The 26,112-nt window shown below is 35.7% G+C and overlaps 1 protein-coding gene across 1 annotated transcript in view; it reads right to left on the bottom strand.

Moving 5' to 3' along the window:
• Positions 1–479: 479 nt before the first annotated feature.
• SMC2 (structural maintenance of chromosomes 2) overlaps positions 480–26,112 on the bottom strand; it is a 51,840-nt gene continuing 26,207 nt past the window's right edge. The window contains exons 16-24 of the mRNA XM_068973900.1: positions 25,146–25,270; positions 19,316–19,509; positions 18,100–18,243; positions 14,831–15,025; positions 12,521–12,721; positions 9,885–10,001; positions 6,697–6,857; positions 3,114–3,261; positions 480–2,268 (exon numbers count right to left, since the gene is read on the bottom strand). Coding sequence (XP_068830001.1) covers positions 2,110–2,268; positions 3,114–3,261; positions 6,697–6,857; positions 9,885–10,001; positions 12,521–12,721; positions 14,831–15,025; positions 18,100–18,243; positions 19,316–19,509; positions 25,146–25,270 — 1,444 coding nt within the window. The 3' untranslated portion in view covers positions 480–2,109. The remainder of the gene's footprint in view (positions 2,269–3,113; positions 3,262–6,696; positions 6,858–9,884; positions 10,002–12,520; positions 12,722–14,830; positions 15,026–18,099; positions 18,244–19,315; positions 19,510–25,145; positions 25,271–26,112) is intronic.

Raw genomic sequence — 26,112 nt, 5'->3', positions numbered from 1 at the left:
CATCCAGACATCTTGTAAATTTACTATGTATAACAAATGCAGATGTTCAAGCTATCAGAGAGGTAGAGTATAAATAGGTTCTGGAGACTAACAGTAAGATCTGTATTTTGGCTCTGCTAGTCACTAACTGTATTTACACAGTGGGCAAGTTTCTTAACCTCACGGCTCAATTGAGTTTTCTCAGTTATATAGTGCTAATGATAACAGTATATACCTCACTGGACTATTATGAGAATTAAGTGTGAAAACATGAATGAATACAGTGTCTGATGTATAGAAAAAGCTCAAATACTAGTTACTCATACTACTGTGAAAAAAATGTTCCCATTCCCCTTAATGTGTTCCCTCTAATTAAAGAATAATGACAACATTACTCACAAAAGTTTAATACATTAGAGGATTTCCATCAAAAAGCAAGATTATATACATAGACAAAAATTGGAAAAGCAAACAAATAGAAAATTTGTTGGCAGAGGAAAGAAAATTAGCACATATGGTAAAACAGTCAATCCTACAAATTACTTACAAAATTATAATTAATATAGAAATTAAATACCATTTTATAGCTAGTAAATTAGAATCATTATAATTAACAGCCACTGCTGACCAAGATGGAGTCAACAGGTATACTATATTGACAACAGTGTGAATTAATTCTTTTTGGCAAACAATTTTCAATACATTTGGAAAGAAATCTCAGTTGGACATGACTTAGTGACTAAACCACCACCACCATACTTACATCTACCGTATACAATACTGGGCCTTCCTGTAACTCAGCATTTATAGCTTTGTCTCCTCCAACAAAGGACAGAACTAATTCCATATTCAATCTTTCCAATGTGCCCCACAGTTACCTGGGTGTTACCTGACATCCTCAGCTATGTATGAGGATGAAGGATGAGAAATATTAAACCCAAGACCAGGAAGTATGAGCATATACTAGGAAAAGGATACCAAAAAGGAACAAAAACTCAAGTAGTAAGAAGAAATGTGGGGCCAAAATAACACACCTGAGGTCAAGTTAAATCACGTCAGAACTTTCAAGATTTGGAGTTTGGAAGACATGGTTCTAGGGATAAATTAGGAGATACTAAGATTCTTACCAATAGTATTCCTATGCTGTTTGTTAGCGCCATCTTTTGAAATCTTAAAAGGAAATTCATGGTTTTGAATTGTAAAACAGAGGACACTAAGAAATAGTCATGAAATTTTGAGTCCTTTTGGTAGAACAGATGAATCTATTTATTTACATATGTATCTGACTAAAAGAAAAAGATTAATTTGGTTTAGTCTGCTGGCTCCTATATTCTTACTCACCAACAGACTGTTATTGATTGGATTATGAAAAGGCTAACAACATCTCTGACCATATTAGGAGACTTCAGATAAACCTGCAGCAGAGAGCAGCATGCAGAGGATACCTTTCTCCCAAGCTCTTATTAAAATACTCATAAAGACCGAAAAAAAAAGACTGCACAGACCAATTACTAAGCATAATATGATATTCAAACACCATTAAAATAACAGGAATCTTAAAAATCTGCTTTCTATTTGAGTCTAAATCAGAGACCTGGCACTGTCCTCAAGGAACTAAGCAAAACAGCTCGGTGCATGGCTAACAGCTTTCTTTGTGTTCCCTCTGTTGGTCCAGCTACTTGCTATATGATTCTTCCTTACCTGAGTGACATTATTAGCAACAGAAAACACTAATATTAATTTAGGAATTAGCTATTAAAAGCTAATTATCAGCTATATTTATTTTGTAATATAATTTCATCTGCTTCTTGGTAATTTTGCTCTTACATACAAAATTTACCACCAACTATGTATCTCAGGCTCCCTAATATAGAAAAGACTTGTGTAAGAAAAAACACTTGGTGACATACATAAAATCACAATTACAGTAATTGGACCATAGTTAACACTGATTCAGAAAAGAGGAATTTATGCTCAGTTATAACTGATTATATAAGGAAGAGAAAATGGGTTAGGTAACAATATTAAATTTTTATATAAACAACATGAATCCCAAGTTCTTATAAAGTGTATATTTAAAAAACAGGTCAAGGTGAAGGAGTGAATCTTTACTTTTAACTTCACGTGTGATCATTTGGGTCTTTTTGACTTGGATTCGTTTTCCTTTGGAACTTTTCCATTTTGACACTGAGTAAATCTGGCTACTGTAGAAACACCATCCACAAACTTGGTTTTGAAAAGGACGTTTGCATTGTTGAACATACCTTCTTTTAGGGACACCACAATGAACTTAAGGGAAAAAGGAAAACATAAAAGAAAAATCTGTAGCATCCGTGAAGTTCACTCTCTTTATACTGTGGTTAAGAATCATTTGGAAAAAATTTGATTTGGCTATCTCTTTAAATGCTGGGCTCTAAGCAAATGCACATAATAAATAGTTATCATTAGGCACCTAAATGAATTCTTTCCATATGCAGTTTTAGGAGTCTCTTAATTCTACTGTGAGTGCTTCATTACCCAAGTTACTATTTCCTGCTGGTTGACTGCTTGTTGCTATCTTCTCCAGTTAGTATCAACTGTCTTATTGCTAGCTCTAAATGCCTGCCATAATAAATACACAATCTATGATAACTGTAAGAGAAGCCCCCCAGAGCTGTTCAATGCTTTATCTATTTGGTAGCCCTAGTTACTGCAGCAACAGTTCAATAAAAAACTGTTCTTAGCTTCAAGGGTTTTTCTCTGCATTTTAGGAGGAATGAAGAGTATATCCATCAAACGACACATGACTTTCTGATATATTTTCCAGACACATCTTTGAAACAAGTCTTGTTTTGATTGTGCATCTTCTGGCAGCTAGCTAGAGAAAATAATTAACCTAAATAATTCCAAGTGACAAAAAAAATAGACTCCTCTTCAGGCTATAACCTGCAATTATAATTCCAGGCTCTTTCTTTAATAAGAGATGAAAGCCTCTTTCCTTCTGGAACCATTTGAATAGAATTATATATTTAAAGAGATATACAACACCTTGGTATTCCTCAATCCTAAATTCCTTAGATATATTGACCACTACTAAAGAATAGTTTTAGAAAAACAAATCCTAGAACTATTCTGAGGCTCTCTTTGGTTCTTACCTGAGAATGTGTGAAATGAGTACGCAGCATATGGCCAATATTCTGAGTATGAGAAAGATCCAGGGCTGCATCGACCTCATCCAGGATGTAGATTGGGGCAGGTTTGAAAAGGAGCATGGACAGGATTAATGACAGAGCCACTAAAGACCTGAGGAAAGAAGGCCGACAGAAATACCATCAAAACTCGAGTTTACCACTTTTTACCAAAGCGCTGAAGCAAATCTGCTATCCTGTTATTATGAATAGTGCTGATTTAGCCGGAAGATAGTTAATACAAAAAAGAATCTTAAGTTTCAAACTTGAAAACTTTTGTTGTATTAAAGTGTTTCTTTTAGTTTAGCTTTCCATTCTTCCCTCTCTTCAATGAGTGTTATTTTGAATAGAACAGTTATATGTTCTTCTTTCTTGTCAGATAATTAGAATGTTAAATTTAGCATCTAATCTTAAGAGACATCATATTAGTGTTAATAGTTTTTCCTTTCCTTCCTCAAAACTCTTTTTCAGTTCTTTTATATCCCTTTTAATTGTAATGGATTTTGTTCTAATCTGGCATGAAGAAATACAATACTTCTCATAGTATTTTTTTCCTAAGCATTTCATTAAAAATCTTTATTTACTGTAATATAAAACATTTATAATTATTTAAAGAGAATTAAAGTTACAGTAACAGCTGTAACCCACTTAACTCTATAACTTCAAATATCTTCTAGCATGTGGCACTAAACAGTCTAATGCTTACTGTATTCCAATAGGGTACTTATTAAGAAACAAAAAAGACACAGATGTGTATAGCGGACTTTTGGACTCAGAGGGAGAGGGAGAGGGTGGGATGATTTGGAAGAATGGCATTGAAACATGTATACTATCATGTAAGAATCGAATCGCCAGTCTATGTCCGATGCAGGATACAGCATGCTTGGGGCTGGTGCATGGGGATGATCCAGAGAGATGTTATGGGGAGGGAGGTGGGAGGGAGGTTCATGTTTGGGAACACATGTACACCCGTGGTGGATTCATGTCAATGTATGGCAAAACCAATAGAGTATTGTAAAGTAAAATAAAGTAAGAATAAAAATAAAAATAAAAAAAAGAAACATGTAAGTGGGGGGAAAATGTGTGTAGAAGAAGAGGGGGTCTAGGAAAGTGAAACCAAATTTTCTAGCAAAGGAAAGGAATGAAACAGTACAATAAAAAGCAAACAAGCTGAACAGAGTAGCTGAGGTTAAAGTAAAACTACTTTTCAATGGCTTTCTCTGTGTCGAATATTTAAGGCATTGAGCTTTCAACTTATTCATTCAGGAGGAAAAAAAAAAGGCTCACCAAGAGTTAAACTACTATGCTAGACTGTGGTATATCTGAAAATAAGTTTATATTGTCTTAATTATGGAAATAATTTTTAGGTTCCAGTAAGAAAATAAGCAAATATTCTCTATTTTCCTCAGAAAGTTTTTCGAGGACTTTGGCAAAAACAATTAAAGATGTTGTGATCTATACTGTGGAATTCAATTTTGATTGACCAGGAAGCAGAAGCTGTCTTTTTTGACTCTTAGAACATTTAGGAATTTTATCAACAGTGAAAAATGAAGAGTGGACTGCTATTCTATTCATAAAAATGACAAAAGATCTCATAAGAGAAATGAACAGATCTTAGTATTTTCTATATCCAAAGGAGAAGAGTTCCATGACAGCAAAGAGCACATGAGAACAATCAAGGAGTACGGACTGTACATCCCGCAGGGGGAAAATACAAAATTAATACACATCTTCAATTATATGAATATTCACAATTTTCTCTCAGAGGTTTTTAATCATTTGGCTCTCTGCAGGTAAAGAGTGAGGCCTAATGATCTTTTAAAGTTTCTCTCAGTATGCTGTCTGAATCACTGTGTAAGGCTGCAGAAACTTTCCTGAAGTCTAGAACATATTTCCAGTACACTTCATTGTCATGTAGACCCAAGTTTCCATTTGTATTTTCCTTTCACCAGAGAACGTCCTTTAACTTATACAGCTCTTCCACCTTTTGTTTTTCTGAAAACAAATATTGCCTTCAATATGAAGACTATTTCTACATACAGAATTCTAGGTTATCACGTTTTTCTTTTAGCACTTTATAGATGTTGTTCCAGACTTCTGGCTTCCATAGTTTTTGACAAGAAGTCTAAAGTCATTCTTATCTTTGTTCCTTGGCATTTAATGTGCCTTTTTACCTCTGGCTGCTTTCAGGATTTTTTTTCTCCTAATCCTGGTTTTCAGCAACTATGTATGACATGCTTTGCTGTGTTATTGTTATGTGTAGGAAGAGAGTGCATACATTTATCCTACATGTGAAAGCGAAGTGTTAATTCCTCAGTGGTATCTGATTCTTTGCCACCCCCACAGACTGCAACCCACCAGGCTCCTCTGTCCATGGAATTCTCCAAGCAAGAATACTGGAGTGGGTAGCCATTCCTTTTCCAAGGGATTTTCCTGACCCAGTGATCCCAGCTCTCCTGCATTACAGGCAGATTCTTTAACATCTGGCCACCCCTTATCCTACCTGGGGTTCACAGAAATCAAGTATGTGGATTTACAGAACTCATCAAATCTGGAAAATCTGGGCTGTTATTTCTTCAAGTATCTTGTTTTACCTCTTCCTCTCTTTGAAATTCCAATAATATATATGTCAGAGTACTCAATATTGCCCCACAGGTCACTGAAGCTCTCTCTAAGTTTAACTTGAGTAGTTTATTGCTATGTTTTCAAATTCACTCAAGTTCCTTTTAATGTTGAATTTCTTATCAATCTCAGGCAGAGAACTTTTCCTTTCAGGTTTGTTTTTTAAAAAATCTCTAGAAGTTTCACTGGCATCTTCTTTAACAGTTTCCATTTCTCTTGCCTTGTAATCTTTGGACATGCTTAATGTAACTCTCTTTAACTTCCTGTCTGCTAGTTTTATCATCTGTCACTTCTGGGTCTGTTTCTCCTCTAAGTTTTAAATCACATTTTCTTGATTTCTGCCTAGTAGTGTTTATTAGATGCTGAACACTGTGATTATGTTGTTTACAGTCTCAACTTTGTGGTCTGTCTTTAAATAGCATTAGGCCTGCAATTAACCTTTGCTAAGGTGTGTCTAGAATAGCCTTCACTTTAGGGACGGTGCAAATGTAATGCCATGATGTATTTCCCTGGGACTTCCCCAAATTCGAATGTTTCCTTCATTTAGTAAGACTACTGGGCTTTGTGTGGGTTTCCCTCCCTGCATCTGTAGTCAAGAGTTACTCCTAGGGAGAAAGCTAGGGTAAACACTGGACTAAGCATTTTGTTTCTTTTCTCTCAGGATCGTACTCCTGGGTCATTCACTTTCCAGTATCTGAAAATGATTGTTTCTCATGTATTTGGTCTAGTTTCCTAGATGCTAATCCTTATTTCTACTTTGTTACCTATCATTTTAGTCAAGTGTTCTAATCAGAATTCATAGTCTCACAGATTAGGCTCCTTAAATTCCACATGCAAATACAGAAAAGCAAATCTGAAATAAAATTGGGAGGCAAAGAGTTGATGGATTATAATAAGAGGAATTATTTCAAAGGGAACACTCACTCACCTCTGACCACCACTAAGTTCAGTTAGGTTTTCTTTCCAAGTATTTCCTAAGGCAACCTTAAACTCCAGACCATCCAACACAGTCTGCCCTTCTGGTGGTGCAAGCATAGCATTAGCACCAGGCAAAAGAGTAGAAAAAATAGATCCAAAGTCCTTGTTTACCTGGATGAAAAAAAGATTTATATCATAGAAGGTTCTCCAAGAAAAATCAAATGACATGTGTATTTGCAAACCAGCAGGTGAATTTTGTTATCTGTTACTCTTGTTTTGAGGTTGGCAAATTATGGTCCATATGACAAATCTGGTCATGCCCATTCATTCATGCATTATCTGTAGCTGCTAGCAATACAACATCGCAACATTAGAGTCCAGTGGTTGCGACAAGAGTATATAAGGCTGTGATATATTTATGTGTCTCTTCACAGAAATCATTTACTGAGCTTTGCTCAAACTTTGAGGGGAAACTACAGGCTGTACCTCTAACACTAAGATGAAGTTTGATACAACAGGTGGCCATGGTTGCAGGAATCCTCAGAGACACACAATTGGATAATATAGGAGGTTGAATTTTCAGCTAGAGGAGAAAAACAAAAACTTTTTTTGGTATGATTTGTTTTCTGTTGACTGATATGGTAAGACAGGCCTATCATTATCAGCTACCTTTAAAAAGCTTAAGATCAGAGTGAAGTCTAGGAGAAAAAGAGGCATGAAATCAAAACACATCTGGTAAAGGTGTTTAATGGTTCTTTTCTATACTTTTCACAGATCGTCAAGGGACAGGAGCAGGACTGAGCCCCAAAAGAAAAGAGCCGAAGAAGCTATTTGGCCTATCCCCATAAAGCTTCAGCAGGAGATTACACAGAGATTTAGGACCAATATTCTAGGCTGTAACTGAGTAATTTCTGTGCATACACATTTGAGAATTCAGCCATCTGTCTTCAGACATGACTAATAATCTTAGAGGTTCACCAGACAAAATTGAGTGTATACATGCATGCACACCGCCCCCCACCAACAAAGATATATGACAGCCAAGTTCTCCAATCAAGTATAAAATTCAAATGCAAGTACATATTTTATGAATATCTGTAGTAATAAGGAAATCTCCTAGACTTAAACAGTCTCCTAAATATAAATTTGCTAAGGAACACATATTTTAAGAACAACTGCACACATGCTAATAGCCTACACAGAGAAAGTAGATTCTAGTTTTATCTAGGATAGACTTCCAGAGCTACACAAGGTTCATTACAATGGGGAGAGGTCTACTCTTTTTATGGGGGAAAGATGGAAGATAACATAGTGTCTATAAACACTTGAAATTTTTTGACCAGACAGACAGGAGAAAGACAGCTCAAAATTAAGACAGTGGAATGGTAATAAATCCAAAAGATGACCATGGGATCCCATGTGGATTATTCAAAAGGGAAAAAAGAATCTTATCAGTTAATAGGTAGAGAAGAATACAGCCCTATCATAGACAGGAAATAAGTCGAATATTGAAAATCCAATGAGGTTAAGAAGGAAACAAAAATACAACCAGTTTCTAAAATACTCTGGTGTTGTGAAGGAAGTACACTTAAAGCCATAAGGAAGTATGGAATGCTGATAATAATACCTATCTCATTAGGTTACTGTTGAGAATTAAATAGGAAAATTAATATAAGAATAGTGTCTGACATATATAATAAGCACTCAGTAGATTTACTTGGTTTGGGAGAACTTTGGAGACTGATGAAAAATCAGTTTAAAATATAAATTTGTACTCAAATTAAATCCAGGAATCATGGGGAAACCAAGAGACAGAATCTCAGATCTAGTGTTAAATCCAAATGTTGTACTGTGGCCAACTTTCTGCAAGCATTTTTTAAATGACAGAAATACTACAGGGAGATGGAACACTGCAAATAAGTTGTAGAGCAGGAAAAATAATCCAAATGAAAAAGATAACTATTCTGCCATTACAAAAAATAAAGTTCCTGTAAAATTAAAAAGAGAAAAAGTGGTAACGTGCCCAGTTAAATCCTAGAGGCCCAGGCTTGCTAACATGCCAAACAACACAGTGTCTATGAAAGCTTTTGACTAGCAGTCTTTTGTTATGGTAGGAAAACTTTACAGAAGAAGCTAAGGATTATGCTAAAGGAGACAAATCTATGCAGCCAGAGAACTAGAAATAACAGTAAGGAACCTTGAAATCTGCTGAAGTTGTCATAAAACAAAACCAAAATGGTTAATTGGGATTTTGTTGAATATGAATCCTGGAAATACTGACTTTCCAATTAACCAGTTCTAATTCCTAAAGAGTAACAAAGGTAATTTTAACTTAAGTTCTAATTTAGGAAAAGAGAATTTTCTAGTTTTCCTATCTTTTGACTATTACGATCTTAAGCTAATTTCAACTTTCTAAGCTTTAGTTTCTTCATTTATAAAATAGAGATAATAATTATCAAAACTATGGAATTATTTTAAGATAATTCATGTAAAATAAGAGCAAATGGTCTGTTAATAAGTTATAGTTACATAAAAATAATATTTTATAATTATAAATTTAATATTATAAAATGATTTGCTAAAAAACCTAAGAATATATAATACTTATGAATTCTGAAACAATTAATAATTTGTAAGTGGAATACAATTTTGCTATAGAAATATTCTTAGCACTAATATTTGACCTCTGTGGGTTATGGCAAGAGAAACTGAAGAGGTTACAACTGAAGGGGTCCTTTGGAGAGGTAGTCCAACAATTAGCACTTCTGCAACGGGAAACAAATAATGCTTCCAGTTTTAGGCAGAGGATGAGTAAGGATATGGCAGATATTTGGAAGAAACCTTAGAATACTGTCCAATATTAGAACCTATGATCTCATGAGAAAGAGGGCAAATACTGTCCCCTTTAAAGGTAACCCAGAATTAGCAAGTGATGGAGAGAAATCTACAGAGTTAACTTAATGTAGCTTAAAAACCAGACAAGCAGACGATGAGACCATAATGGCAGCAGCAGCAGTTAAGTCCAAAAGGACAAAATGCTTTAAAACGTCTGCAAGGTTTTAAGGTATGAGCATGTGCCCCATTCAAACACAAAGCTGTTGCTTCAAATTTATCTTAGAGTACAACGCTATTAACATGATGTCATCTTCCATCTTTGCCTCATACAGAATAAACGATAATATTTTGGGGTTCAAATACCTTTTGCCAAGCAATATTTATGGCTTGGTTTTTCTTCTGGTCAAGGTCTTCTATAGTTGCCAGGATTTTGGATTTGTCATTTTCTACAATTCTCTTCTTCTTCATCAAGTCATTATACTAGTAAGATAAAAAGCAGACTTAATCAAGAAAACCAAAAAATTTCTATTTTAGGCTTCGGTCAAGAATAAAGAGATTTTACTATTTTTATATGCAATACATACAACTCCTTACCAAAAAGATAACACTACATTGAGTTACAATGTAAGCCAAACTGAGGGAAGTAAACACATCTATATGTAAAATTCAATTACTATAGCTGAGAATTGATAGCACAAACTCTTGAAACACTCCACTTATATTCCCTTATCTACCCAGTAGCCAAGGCAAAAAAAGGAGTATTTGTCATGTAAACTCAAAAGTAGCCTTGCATGCAAGGTTAGTCTTAACAGTGACATAAAGGTTTAACTTTTTTAACTATTCACCGTGATGTATAAAGTCCCACATAATTTGGCTCCTATTTATCTCTGAACTTTTGGCGACACACTCCTCCCCAGGCTCCAGCCATATGGTCTCATTTTCAGTTTCCTGAGCATAAGCTCACTGTAGCCTTATGGCCCCTGCACTGTTCTTCCTCTTCTTCAGACATTAACTGGCGCCTCAGGTTTCCACTCCCACATCTCATTTTCAGAGTGGCCTTCTCTGGTTAATGAAGAAATTTACTGAAAAAAAAATTTGAGGGAGACTACAGAGGGATAATCAAATCATGAGGAGCAGCAGAACTTTCTAAAAACCCTTTTAACTTATTTCTCCTCACAGCCTCACATTTCAAGGTGGCTTCATCTTCTCCCTGCAAAACTACAGCCAGTCTTGCTAGTTCCCTTGCTGCCCCTTTCCTTTGTGAAGAAAAGGTTTTAGGAGCTTGGCCACATTTTTATCCTATTCCTTGCATAATCCCATATATTTTCTTACATGAGGTGACCCAAAATACAATAACAAAAAAACAAAAGGTGAACCACTGATCAACAATATAGGCCCTTCCTCTCTGATATGGAGATGGGAGTTGTAAAATTAAAAAACAAAACAAAACAAAACAAAAACAAAAAACCCCCAAAAACTAGCTCAAGTTATTATTATATAATAAAAGCAAACAAGTATAAGGAAACAAATTTCACAATGTTAAGCAGCTCAAATTCAGACAAAATATTTCCCTTTCCCACGAAGATGCCATATATTGCAAAGACTTAATGGAGAAATGAAAACCAGCAGGAATAACAGAAAGGTCACAGTATGTGCATTATTAATCTGTTTAGTTTCTGACATAATATAGATTCTTTGTAGATACTAATGTCAGTAACAGCTTTAAGAAACCCATTACCAAAAAATTTGTTTAAAGTGACTGAGCTCCTAGGTACTCACTTTTATAGCACTCTCATTAGCTGTTATACAAATTCAGTTTTACAGAATTAAAGAAGATACAGGGCAAAATATAAAATTACTCAGATTGCTATTTCCTATGGGGCCATAAAGAATAGGAACTGCTTTCCCCTTTGGGTTTTTCTAGTGACATGCAGACTGTAAAAGGTAAGGGAGATGAATAACACCATCAAGTAACTGAGAGCATTAAAACAGAGAAGATGCTGCTGGATTTACAGATTAGTAAAACAGTGTTAATGTATATTAACTGTTTTAGTCATTTACTTATGTAATGGTTCTTGCAATACACTGGAATCAAAGGAAGACACTGGTTAGAACAGACAGGTATTCTCTCACTTTTTCAAAGTTCACTTTATATCACTGCTTTTACAAGAAACGGTAAAAAGCACAAATAACGTTCAGCATGTGTGCTGCAGTGAGCCATTTCTTACAGAAGCAGCACACACCCTAAGCAGTGAGAGTGGCACCATCAAGCTCCTCATGGGAACAACACTGAGCATCTCAGCATCAAGCCTCATCCCAGAGCTTTGAACTGTGTCTGTGAGCATCTGTGCTTTATTTCAGTTTGCTCTGTGCATCTGTTAGCAAGACGGGCCCTACGGTAATTGCTTCTTTGCTTTATACCATTTCGGCATAGGAAGGGTTTCAAAGGAATGCCCTACTTTTTGGATAGTGGGGAAAATCTGTAGAGTCTTCTTCAAAGCCTTTCAAAAAGACAAGTGAAAGAAATGATAAAAATGTGAGGAGTTAACAAGATCAAAAGTGTTTTTATTTAAACCAAAAATAAGAGAGGGGTTGAACATGTTCACAGCAAAAGCAAAAGCCAGTGGAAAAGTCATTTAAGCACAACAGAACAGGTAACTGATGAAACAAAAAGAATGAAATAAGAAAAGAAATAACCGAAAAGGAAGAAAAGGAAAACACAAAACAAATTTTCAAAAGCATAAAGCAAAGATTTTAAATCTAAAATTTAAGCCTAAATTATTAGACTGACTCTTAATAATTGTCTCAAGGGTCATATCTGCTGGAGACACAAATGGCAACCCACTCCAGTATTCTTTCCTGGAGAATCCCGAGGACAGAGGAGCCTGGCGGGCTACAGTCCATGGGCCGCAGACTGAGCGCACACATGCCAGGGGTCATAAAATCCACCAAGGCTACTCATGTTTTGCAGCGGCCACAGGCAGAGCAAAGTGACTTACACGCTCTTCAGCTTCAGTCAGCACATTCATGGCTCTCATGTTGACATTTCTTCCCAGTTTCTCCTTCATTTCTTGCAACTTCTGAAGTCTCTCACCAGCTTCTTTTGGGTTGTTAGCTTTGAAATCATAGGTGCTATTGGGTTGCCCAAAGAGGTGTTTTTCTACAGTAATCCAGTCATAGTCTTTCAACATTTTGGATACCTAGCCAAAAGATGATAATAGAATGATATCATTGCTCATAAACCTATATTTAAAAATTAGTTTCTTAAATATTTACTAATTTTTACAAACATTTTTTAGAAAAATCCCACAATGACTCATTTGAAAAAAAAAATGAGACTCATTGTTGATTGTGAACCTATAATAAGTATGAATATTTTTATCTAGAGGATAGGCTAAAAAAAAATAGAAAAAGATATTACTTAAGCATCAAAATAAATGTGAACTCAGAGAAACAGTTAAGTGTATGTGGGTGTGTGTGTGTGTGTAAACATTGCCATTATAATGAGATGAGGCTCCAGATTTTACCAAATTCAATGTATTACTTCAAAAAAACAACTTGTGAAAGTTTAGTCTTATATGAATATTTAAGTCATAGTTACTGTAAAATCATGAAAGCCTAATCGTGATTGGTACCTAATAATTCTTGAAATTATAATCTAAGTAAAACATTATCTTAAATATTGACTCCATCCCCTTGCTACCCTCATTGCCAAGGCACAGTAAAATACTCATGTAATATAACCATTAAGGATTTTTAATTATAGTGCTTAAGAAGACTTTCTTCTACTATAACTGTTCAAAGATTGGTACTGACTGCTGAAAGCTAATCCTTGTCAATCATCCTTATTAATCCCATGAGTACAGTCACACCACCAGACTCCAAAGTAATATGGTCATTTGTAGTCTATCTTTTTTTCCTGCCCATCTGTGAGCGCCATGAACACATTCTGTGGCATGTTGCTCATTCTTGTATCTTTAGTGCCTGGTAAAGTGAAAGTGAAGTCGCTCAGTCATGTCTGACTCTTTGCGACCCCATGGACTGTAGCCTACCAGGCTCCTCTGTCCATGGGATTTTCCAGGCAAGAGTACTGGAGTGGGTTGCCATTTCCTTCTCCAGGGGATCTTCCCGACCCAGGGATCGAACCCAGGTCTCCTGCATTGTAGGCAGATACTTTACCATCTGCACCACCAGGGAAGTCAGTGCCTGGTACAAGTATACAATAAATATTTGATAAACCATGTATTTTAAAGAATACTTGACTTTTTAGCAGTTCTGCTTGCAAGTCGCTCTTTGTACCCTCTTCACTTAACTGTAAATAGAATCCCTTAGCAACCACCAATACTAGTATTGTCAATTATATTTTTAAAAAAACCTAATAACAGTAATATTAGCATTGGTACTAGTTCAGTGAATCCACTAATACTAGGCTACTAGGCAAATGGGAAATCAATACTAATAAAATATTAGGATATTATCATGTGGTCATTAAAAAAATGCTTTTTAAACAAAGTAATGAACCTGAACAGGCACTCATGGCTCTTGCAGAAAAGGGTGGAAGACTGTTTTGTATGTTCTCATCTTTTTGAAATTAAATCTCTTGTACTTTTATGATGCTAAAAAAGATTTAAAAGGCACCAAACTGTTACACACCAGTAAGAAAACATGATGAGTGAATTATTAAAACCACATAAATGAAGCCTCCTAACTAAGCAATGAATTCCTGCAAAACTATGTATTTTCTTTAAAGTACTTAGGTTACTGTGATACATGAAAGAAATTTTAATTAAGAGTGACCAAAAAACTGTGGGATAACTTCAAAGACACTGCCTGGCAAAATGTCAGATTTCAAATGAGACTTCGAACACTGACTATACTAATCCTCATAAGGATATCCTAAACCAACTAAGTCCTTACTTCAGAAGTTCCTTGTGTATACTTCTCTGTGAGTTCCCTAAATTCAATTTGCAATTAGGTAAAGAATATATATTACTACTATTAATACATTAGTAATTAGTTCTATGAACAACTGGGGATTAAAAAAACAGTCATTTCCATGGGAGGCCATTCAATATTTGGCTAAAAACATCTTGGAGATGGGAATAAAGCCCCTGAGATTAAATTTAAAAGTAAAACATTTTTGCCATTTGGTGACTGCTGAGAAGCAGTCATAGTTGTATGCCTCAAAATTGTTACACAGTAGTTCTGCCATTTACAGTTAAGTTCTTCACTGAGCACTTTACCAGAACATTTCAAAAACCCAGAGGCAAAAATGTGATTAAAAATAAAAGTGAACAATACAAACATGCCTTTGCAGCAGCATCTTCAGCTTCCCGTTTATGTTTGCTGATGTTATGGTCCAGTTCCTTAATTTTAAGCTGAGATTCATTGTTTTGCTCCTTGTGTTTTGCTACTTCCGCATATTTAGCTTTAATTATGTTGTCTTGGGCTGTTATCACTTCTTTTTGCTTGGTCACCTCTTCCTGAGCTTTGTTTACTAACTCCTGAAATGAATAATTACAAGATAACATACAGCAAGGTAAGATGGAGACATTTTTTGGTTTACTGAAAGATCATCTAACAGACTTCTAGACAAGATGGCAATGTGTCATCTAACCTTCTACATTTTATATCCCCATGAAAATGACTAACACATTTACAAATAAAACTGGTATTACCACTACGGAAAAAGGGATGTGATGCATTGTTCATGCTGGAAGCAACAAAGTTCCTGTGACACAGTGTAACTGGGATCACCTAGGTGGAGGAGGGGTTACTGGGATTTGCCCTGTACGGTCTCTCAAAAGAGTGGGATTCTGGTGGTGGTTACAAAATAATATGACAGACCCCCAAATGCCATTTATTATGAAGGCAAAGAATGGACGTGGAAGTAAGGTAAGCTGGCATTGGTTCCTTTCCCTTCTATAGCAGTAAGCCATAAGGCCTCTGACAGTGGCAACAAAAGGTCAGGGTGTTTGGTTCTAGCACAGGGGTTAAAACAGAGATATGGAAGAGGAAGAGAAACTTTTTTGAAGAAACATATCTGTGGCACAAAGAAAAACTTCTCACTCTTTTAGTATCATCAGTTTGTCTCTGAAGTGAAAATTACAACTGGGATTTAGTCTACCAACTCTCACCTCCTCCCCATGAAAGTTCTTTGCTAGATCTTAAAGGTCTTTCTGGTAAAGATATGGTCACAAACTCACACAAACATCTGAAAAAAAAGAACCTAGCTCAACTCAGATTTAGGTAGGGAAAAACAAAGAGTAGAACAACTTGCTAAAAGACTGAGGAAGAATAGATATCTTGAAGTGATGATAAGCGTCAGTAAAAATTTAGGAATTTTTTAAGGCATGCTCATTAGAAAACAAGATAATTTTGAGCGATAAACAATACCTGACATTATGGTTAAGTTATTGAACATGACATAAGTAATTTCTTTATAATGTTTATATCATAAAAGGTCCTTTGCAGGAGGAAGTTAAATCTCAGCATTCATCTAAAAAATCCAAAACAAAAGCGCATGACAAAAACATGTTTATGAAGAAGATTCTCTCACACCTAAAGACTGAAGATGGTGTCATAGGTATAACTGTTTCAATCTACAATGGTTAAGAGAAAAACAAGGATCTCTATCACTTCAGATTGAGCCAAAGTTTTTAGTTTTGTTTGAACATAATTAATTTGAAGGCAATTTATCTTCTTAGCTCCCTAAGAGGGCAAACAGAAACAATTTAGAATATAGAGACTAAAAGAACAACATTTACAAACTTAGAGATACATTTTATAGTTTTCCATAGAGAAATAGATATTCTCTTTATCGAAATATGTATATGCTTTTGATTTTATCATTATTTAGATCAAGGAAGAAGTGACTTATTTTACTTCCACATTTCTGTTTAAAAATATGACATCTAATTTAAAAAAAAATTCCACAACGTGATGTCCATGAAAGATGGTAAAAGATATGGAGGAATGAGACAAAAAGGCAAGTCAGAAGGCAGAAAAGAAACTGTAGAAAAGGTAATCAGCAAGACAAAACACAAAGCTGAAAAGCATTTTGAACCCTGATTCAAAAAGATAGTTAAAAAATTGTTCTGCTATTGATTTGATAATGTGTTAAAAAAAAAAAAAACCCTTGAGTTTAACCACAAACAGAAGAGAAAAGAACTACTTTCTAAAACAATGCATACTACAGCAATTAAAACAATCATCTCAAGGAAAAAATGTAACAGGAAATGTAAAAGTAGAGGACAAAAGACAAAAAAACCCACACTTTACTATATCCTAGGTAAATGGATGGAATGCCCCTGTTAGAAGCTGTTACATTTTAGTTAACATGACCTACAAAAAGTACATAACTGCAACAGAACAGAAAACTTAAAAAAAAAAAAAAAAAAGGTGTATCAAAAAACCAAAGGTGGTTATACTTTGTAGGGCATGGTGACAGTAGTTAATAATAACTACTACTATGTATTTCAAAGTTGCTAAGACAGCACATCTTAAAAAGTTCTCATCACAAGAAAAAAACCTGCTATGGTTACCAGACTTATTGGGGTGATCATTTCACAATATATTAAAATGTTGAACCATTATATTGTACACCTGAAACCAATATAAATGTTATGCCAATTATATCTGAGTTTTAAAAAGTATGAGTAGAAATAATGAAACAACAGAATTCAAGGTCAAAATCAAAGAAAGGGTCAAGAGGGTATCCAATATTCATGAGGGAACATTTCTAATATTTGCAGGAAATAGAAATATCTTCACAACATGAAACCATCGTACCCCAAATCCACCCTTCACTGCCTGCTTCTGAGATGGGAACTCTCCCTTGCCGAGTGTAACAACATGAAGCCTCATCAGTAAAGGATGCTTTAGGGACACTGGAGAAGGAAGGGGCTTCACTTCTTGGTTCTGATGTGCTTTTCTCAAAGGCAAGGTTGTCACTTACATGGCATACCCAGCAGCAGTCTTTGCAGCCTATTCACAGGCTGGGCACCTCCCTGTGGCCAGTCCCCCTGGTGTCCCAGAAAGCTGTTTTCCCAGCAGATGTCCTGTGCAGCACTTTGCTCAGCATGGTTTCCCTACTACACCAAACCCCACCACCAGAGGGCCACAATAATGTGTTTTCCAACTACATGTAGTTCTCAGCCTTGCAGGTAGAATGGGGCTCTTTTCCAGATTTGTTCCTTCTGGGGGTGCACTGCTTCAGCTTATAGGTAATGACTGCTCCTGTATCTGCTATTCATTCTTTAGAGTTCATTCATTCTTTAGAGTTTTCTCTACCCCTCAGCAATCCAATCGTACATCATTCCAAATTCCTGTTATAGTTAATAATTTTTATTTAAACTCGGCCTGGTCAAATTACTGGGTGTTTTCGTTTTCCAATAGACCTGGACTAAAACAATTAGTGATATTATTTCAGGACTCTTTCTGATTGGTAATCACCATTTTCCCTCTCATCATGACAGGGGTGAAGAGACTGAGACCTCTGAAGTCAAACATCTTTAAGCCACCATTTCAGAAGCAGACTGACATCTGTATTTCTCTAATGTGGTTAAATCACTCTCACCTCATTTTTAGCCACCTCAGAGGCCATTACTGCAATCTGACCCTCGTAGGATATGATAGCTTCCTTTACAGCTTCAAGCTGTTGTTCATAGGATGCATGCTCTCTCCTGAGCTCCTCCAGCTCCAGGGTGATAGCTTCAACTTCCTATAAAAAACACAGCATCTGGGCATTCAACAGTTACTAACTACTGTGGCTCAGACAGTAAAGCGTCTGCCTACAATGCGGGAGACCCGGGTTAGATCCCTGGGTCGGGAAGTTCCCCTGGAGAAAGAAATGGCAACCCACTCCAGTATTCTTGCCTGGAAAATCCCATGGACAGAGGAGCCCGGTAGGCTACAGTCCATTGGGTCACAATGAGTCGGACATGACTGAGCAACTTCACTTCAGCAAAACTAATAAAATACTCAAGCAAGTAAGGACCATAGCTTACTCAACTACTGAAAACATATAAGCTGCTTCCAAAGAAGAAAAAGGGAAAAGGAATTTATTTTTCTATATTAAAAAATGTACATACAATTTTTATGGGTTCAAAGAACTTTGCATAAACTATTTCATCCTTTTATTCCTATAGGGAAAAATAATACAGAATTCTATATAGCAGATAAATTAGGAGAGGTTAAAAACCTTTTTTAAACAATTATTTAATGACGAAAAAAAAATAGCTTCTCTTCTTTTCCATTATAGCCTTTAGTTCTTTACAAAATGCTTTGTGTAAAGCTAAATATTTAATAGTAGAATCATAAGGTGGGTTTAAAAAGAACTGTGAAGCAAAGTTAGATTTAAGTGAAATTGTATTCAATAGTGAAATTGTATAGAATAGTGATCGAGCATGTAGCCTTCTTTGTAAACAGAAAAACATAGGTTCAAATTCCAGCCTTGAAACTATCCAAAATAGTCTACAACTGAATAGCACTGCAAATATAACATGCTTTGTCATCATTATTCCTTCACAGTGTCTGTTCAAACAGATGATCACCAAACAGAAATGTCAACGGTGATTCTCTGCTAAGACACAGCTTGGCTTACATGATACGAGCTTTGGTCCACTCCTGAATGAAACATTATCAAAATCAAACCTTTATCAAGCAACTTTGTCTCTCACTTTTTGATTTGTGACAAATATCGATGAAGAAGGCCATGTCAACCAATGGTGCTCTACCACCCTTCAGTTCTACACTGATGTTAAAAGATTAATTCTATTAAAAAAAAAAATTACCTGTTGTTTTTCTTTCATTTTTTTGCTAGAAGCATCTGCTTTAGTTCTGGCACAATCTAGTTTTTTCTGTGCATCCTTCAGTTCTTTCTCTCTTTCAGCTTCAGCATTTTTCATTTTATTCTCCAACACCTCATATTTTTCTTCGGCTTTTTTCTGAATTTCTTTGGTGTTTTTTAAGGTCTCCTCACTTTCCTCTGCATTATAAAGCAGGCAAATACAACTAAATGAGATCTTCCAACTAGTAACAGTTACAGAAGAGGGCTTACAAATTCAACTTTTAAGAGAAGAAAAGGTATAGAAAGTTGGAGGCAAGAGTTTAAAAAAAATTAACTGTTCTAACTTTATTCTAGAAATAGTATGTTGAAAAAACAGGTCATACCTTAGAGCCATACTTGAATTATCTAAATTCTGTAAAGAAATTATTTCCAATCACATGAAATTGAGTAACATAAACTTTACCTACAATTTAACTTTTAAAAAGATCACAGACCATTTTATATACCATATGCTTTATAAAACCAGAACTGAGCACATAACTATAGTACTTTTATTTTAGTTATAAGAATACTTTTAATTAACCCCATAAAAAAGCTTAAATTAGTGTTCCTTGCTCACTTATTTTTATTCAAGGAAACTCTTATTAAAGTGGAGAAATATTGTGAGACTATACTTAGGATGAAGCATAGGAAACATATTACCTCTGAATTTACACATTAAAAAAATAAAGTAAGATAGAATGAGCATGTTATGGTCACAATCAACATACACTGTTAAGTGTTAGGACTAGGTACAAACATAACCTTGAAAGCCAAGATTATACAATTTCCTATACTAGTTTTCACTGTAGAATATCATTCTAGAAATCAAAAGAGAAATTTAAAAAATACCCAACACAAAGATAAACAGAAATACAACAAACCAAATGTACATTAGATGTAGCAAAATCAATTCTAGGAGTTAAGTTCATAGCAACAAATGCCGACCTAAAGAAATAAAGAAAAATCTCAAACAACTTTACACCAAAAATCTGTTGTGTTTCTATATACTAAACAGTCCCATTTAGAATTGCATCAAAAAGAAGAAAAAACAAAACCCAAAGTTAGTAGAAGGAAGAAAATAATAAAGATCAGTGTGGAAATAAATGAAATTGAGACTAAAAAGAAATAGAAAAAAGAATCCATGAAATTAAAAGCTGGCTCTTTAAAACCAACAACCTTCCAGCTAGACCTGAGGGGAAAAAAAGAGACTCAAAGTCAGAAATAAAAGATACTACAACTGATACCACAGAAATATAAGGAATCACAAAAGGTAACTATGAAAAATTTCACACCAACAAATCAGACAATCCATAAGAAATAAATCCCTAGAAAAAGACAACCTAACAAGATTAAATCATGATGACATAGAAAATGTGAAAAGACAGTAATATGGAAATTTAATAAGGAATCAAAAACCTCCCAACAAACAAAAGTCCAGTTGAATTAAATCAAACATTTAAAGAGTTAATACCAATCTTTCCTTTTCAAATTCTTCCAAAAATCAGACAAAAAGAAAATTCTTTCAAATGCATTTTGTGAAGCCATCATCATCCTGATATCAAAACCAGACAAGGACACCATAAGCAAAAAAAATCACAGGCTGTCATCCCTGATGAACATAAATGCAAAAATCCTCAACAAAACATCAGCAAACTGAATTCAAGAACACACTGAATCATACACCATGACTAGGTGGGATTTACTCCAGGGATACACTGATGTTTTCAGCTCAGTTCAGTCACTCAGTCGTGTCCGACTCTTTGCGACCCCATGAATCGCAGCACACCAGGCTTCCTTGTCCATCACCATCTCACGGGGTTCACTCAAACTCACGTCCATCGAGTCGGTGATGCCATCCAGCCATCTCATCCTCTGTCGTCCCTTCTCCTCCTGCCCCCAATCCCTCCCAGCATCAGAGTCTTTCCCAATGAGTCAACTCTTCACATGAGGTGGCAAAAGTACTGGAGTTTCAGCTTTAGCATCAATCCTTCCAAAAAAATCCCAGGGCTGGTCTCCTTCAGAATGGACTGGTTGGATCTCCTTGCAGTCCAAGGGACTCTCAAGAGTCTTCTCCAACACCACAGTTCAAAACCATCAATTCTTCGGCACTCAGCCTTCTTCACAGTTACACTCTCACATCCATTCATGACTACTGGAAAAACCATAGCCTTGACTAGACAGACCTTAGTCGGCAAAGTAATGTCTCTGCTTTTGAATATACTATCTAGGTTGGTCAAAACTTTTCTTCCAAGGAGTAAGCATCTTTTAATTTCATGGCTGCAGTCACCATCTGCTGGAGCTCAAAAAAATAAAGTCTGACACTTTCCACCCAATTAGTGAATATGATACACTATATTAACAAACTCAGGATAAAAGTCATGGTCATCTAAACAGCAGAAAAGGCACTTGAGAAAATCCAACATTTATGATAAAAACACAGTAAAGTGAGTATAGAGAGAATAAATAAGGCTATACACATGACAAGCTCACAGCTAACATCATGTTGCTTCCTGCTGCTGCTAAGTCGCTTCAGTCGTGTCCGACTCTGTGCGACCCCATAGATGCAGCCCATCAAGCTCCACCATTCCTGGAATTCTCCAGGTAAAAACACTGGAGTGGGTTTCCATTTTCTTCTCCAACGCATGAAAGTGAAAAGTGAAAGTGAAGTTGCTCAATCGTTTCCGACTCTTTGCGACCCCATGGCCTGCAGTCCATAAGGCTGCTCCATCCATGGGACTTTCCAGGCAAGAGTACTGGAGTGGGTTGCCATTGCCTTTTCCAAATAACATCATCAGTTCAGTTCAGTTGCTCAGCTGTGTCTGACTCTGCGACCCCATGAATCGCAGCACGCCAGGCCTCCCTGTCCATCACCAACTCCCGGAGTTCACTCAAACTCATGTCCATTGAGTCGGTGATGCCATCCAGCCATCTCATCCTCTGTCGTCCCCTTCTCCTCCTGCCCCCAGTCCCTCCCAGTATCAGTCTTTTCCAATGAGTCAACTCTTCGCATGAGGTGGCCAAAGTACTAGAGTTCAGCTTTAGCATCATTCCTTCCAAAGAAATCCCAGGGCTGATCTTCTTCAGAATGGACTGGTTGGATCTCCTTGCAGTCGAAGGGACTCTCAAGAGTCTTCTCTAACACCACAGTTCAAAAGCATCAATTCTTCGGCACTCAGCTTTCTTCACAGTCCAACTCTCACATTCATATATGACTACTGGAAAAACCATAGCCTTGACTAGATGGACCTTAGTCAACAAAGTAATGTCTCTGCTTTTCAATATGCTATCTAGGTTGGTCATAACGTTCCTTCCAAGGAGTAAGCGTCTTTTAATTTCATGGCTGCAATCACCATCTGCAGTGATTTTGGAGCCCCCAAAAATAAAGTCTGACACTGTTTCCACTGTTTCCCCATCTATTTCCCATGAAGTGATGGGGCTGGATGCCATGATCTTTGTTTTCTGAATGTTGAGCTTTAAGCCAACTTTTTCACTCTCCTCTTTCACTTTCATCAAGAGGCTCTTTAGTTCCTCTTCACTTTCTGCCATAAGGGTGGTGTCATCTGCATATCTGAGGTTATTGGTATTTCTCCCGGCAATCTTGATTCCAGCTTGTGCTTCTTCCAGCCCAGTGTTTCTGATACTCAATGGTAAAAAGCTGAAAGCATTTCCTCTAAGACTAAAAAAAAAGATAAGAATGCCACACCACTTTTATTTAACAAAGTGTTGGAAGTGCTACAGCAACAGGGAAAGGAAAAGAAGGGCATCCTAACAGGAAAGAATGAAGTAAAACTGTCATTGTTTGTAGATGACAAAACAGAAAACCCTATTATAAATAGAAAACTGTAAAGACTCCATCAAAAAGATGTTAGAAATAATAAGCAAGTCAACAAAGCTGCAGAATACAAAATCAATTACAAGTATCTGTTGTTTCTATACAGAAAACAATCCCATTCATGACTGTATCAAAAAGAAAATACCTAAGAATAAATTTAACCAAGGAGGTGAAAGATATGTACACTGAAAACTATGAAACACTGATGAAAGAAACTGAAGACAGAAATAAATGGTAAAATATTCTCTGTTCACAGATTGGAAGGATATTGTTAAAATGTCCATATTACCCAATGCAAGCTACAGATTCAAGTCAGATCCTATCAAACTTTCAATGTCCTATTTCATAGGAATAGAATGAACAATCTGAAAATCTGTATGGAACGACAAAAGACCCTGAACAGCCAAAGCAATCTTGAAAAAGAACAACAAAACTGGAGGCACTATATTCCCTGACTTCAAACTATATTACCAAGCTAGAGTAATTAAAGCAGTAGAGTAGTGGCATAAAAACAGACACAAGGATCAATGGAACTACTGAATAAAAGAACCCCAAAACAAAGCCCATGCACACATGATCAATTAATTTATGACAAAGGAGTCAAGAATATGTTATGGGAAAAGACAGTCTCTTCAGTAAATGTTGCAAGGAACCTGGACAGTCACTTACAAAAGAATGAAACCAGACCACTTTCTAACACCACATACAAAAGTTAAGTCAAAATGGATTAAAGACTTGAAGGTAAAACCTGAAATCATGAAACTCCTAGAAGAAAACAGGTGGTAAGCTCCATAACATAGGTGTTGATGATCTTTCGAATTTGACACCAAAAGCAGAAGTGAACAAGGGGGACTACATCCAACCAAAAAGCTCCTGCACAGCAAAGCAAATCATCAACAGAGCTAAAAGGCAACCTACTGAATAGGAGAAAACATTTGTAAATCATCTATCTGATAAGGGGTTAATATCAAAACCATATTAAGAACTCATATGATTCAACAGGAAAGAAAACTGATCAAATCAAAAAATAGAGGACCTGAATACACATTTTCCACAGAAGATGTACAAACGGCTGAGAGGTAAATGAAAAGATACTCAATATTAATCATAAGGGAAATTGAAATCAAAACCACAAAGAGCGATCACCTCAACTGTTACACTGGCTATCAAAAGACAGGTGGTGTTCACTGCTTCATTATTTACAACATGGAAACAACCTGAGTCCACTAATGGATGAATAGATAAAGAAACTGTGGCATAAACATACCACAGCATACTATTCAACCATAAAAAAAGAAGGAAATCCTACCATTTGCAATAACATGGATGGACTTTGAGGGCATTACATAAAGTGAAATAAGTCAAAGAAAGATAAATACCATATGATCTCACTTATATGTGGAATCTTAAATATCTTAGGTCACAGAGGGATGGGAGAGTGGGTGGGCTGCCATCTATGGGGTCGCATAGAGTCAGACACGAATGAAGTGACTTAGCAGTTAGCAGCAGCAGCAGCAAAGGCAGGGGGTGGGGAAGGTGAATGAAGTGAATACATTTTTAATTTTATAAAAGAGAAGAAAAGAATAAAAATATTAGTGGGGGAAAATAGGCCTGTGAATAGTCCTAAGGAATAAAAGAAATTTAAAACTGCCAAATACAATTAAATTCTGATTAAAGGTGTTAAGATAGGTTCTTAAAATTAGGGACAGAGATAGTTATACACATATAACAAAAATACTATAAACATAAACAAAACCAAAAGACAAGCATATAACACAAAAGGTATTTATAATGTGGCACATGAGAACAATAAAAACAAGCTATGAGCAATCCAACAAAAAAGCGCAAATTAACAGAAAATTATTACATATAATTAAAACATACAATAAACATGAGAGCTTCAAATACCTAAAGTATGGTTATCATTTGAAACAGATTAGCACAAAATGTTTTAACTTACCAATGATTTTTTTAAGAGCATCTAATTCTTCCTGTTGCTTGTGATACGAGCTTTGCTGAAGCTTGGTTTGTAATAAATCTACCTCCTCAGCTTTCATCTCCCACTGCTGTTTTAGGTGGCGATACCTTAAAGAAGATAAGTTTATAATAAATGACAATTTTTCTGATGTTTGAGACATGCATTTAAACAGCTCTTACCTAAAACAAACTCATACAACATAATGTAAGATGCCACTTTACAAGACTCATTTTGATGACTTCCACACTTCTGAAACATCAATTAAACTCAAGTTTGACTTGGTTACTGAAGGTATTCTAAATGACCAAGACCAACAGTAACTATCCACAGAAATATTCTTAATTTTAGAAAATACTAATAATCTTTGAATAAATAAGTTACCTTAAAAATAACCCTTCTCACTGATCCTTATCTAAAAGAAAAACTCCATAACAGCCTCCATCACAAAAATAGAATATAAAACAATTATATAAAATTTCAAAAGTTTGGTTAGCTTAGTCCCCAGTTTCAAATGTTTTAAAAAATAATAACACTGCCTCCATTTTGTAAGGAGACTGGTGGTTCAAAATGACATAGTACTAAACTTAAACATTCACCAAGCACGTATTTTTTGTAGATCCTTTAATTGTCCCCCAGTTCTGGCAGCTTCAAATTATGGCTTTGGAAGGTATTTTGCTAATTCAGCTGAAGTGAAATTTTAAATTATAGTAAATTCAGAGGTTGCTTGTAACTAGAAAATCACGAGGTTTGAGGGCAAAAAACAAGCAACTTATAAATACTCCGTTGAGTATTCTTGTCTGAGATTGCTTGACAGCAATTAAAAAGCCATAATTTTAACTCAGAGTCATTTTTCAACTCATTTAAAAATGTAAAGAAAGTTTTTAAAAAAGGCAAGCTATTTTCCTGATATGGTCTATGAAAGAATGGCTTTAGGTGACCCTTCCACTTT

Source organism: Capricornis sumatraensis, chromosome 6, assembly GCF_032405125.1.
Source record: "Capricornis sumatraensis isolate serow.1 chromosome 6, serow.2, whole genome shotgun sequence".
Classification (NCBI taxonomy): Eukaryota; Metazoa; Chordata; class Mammalia; order Artiodactyla; family Bovidae; genus Capricornis; species Capricornis sumatraensis.
This window is presented reverse-complemented; position numbering and strand designations above follow the sequence as displayed.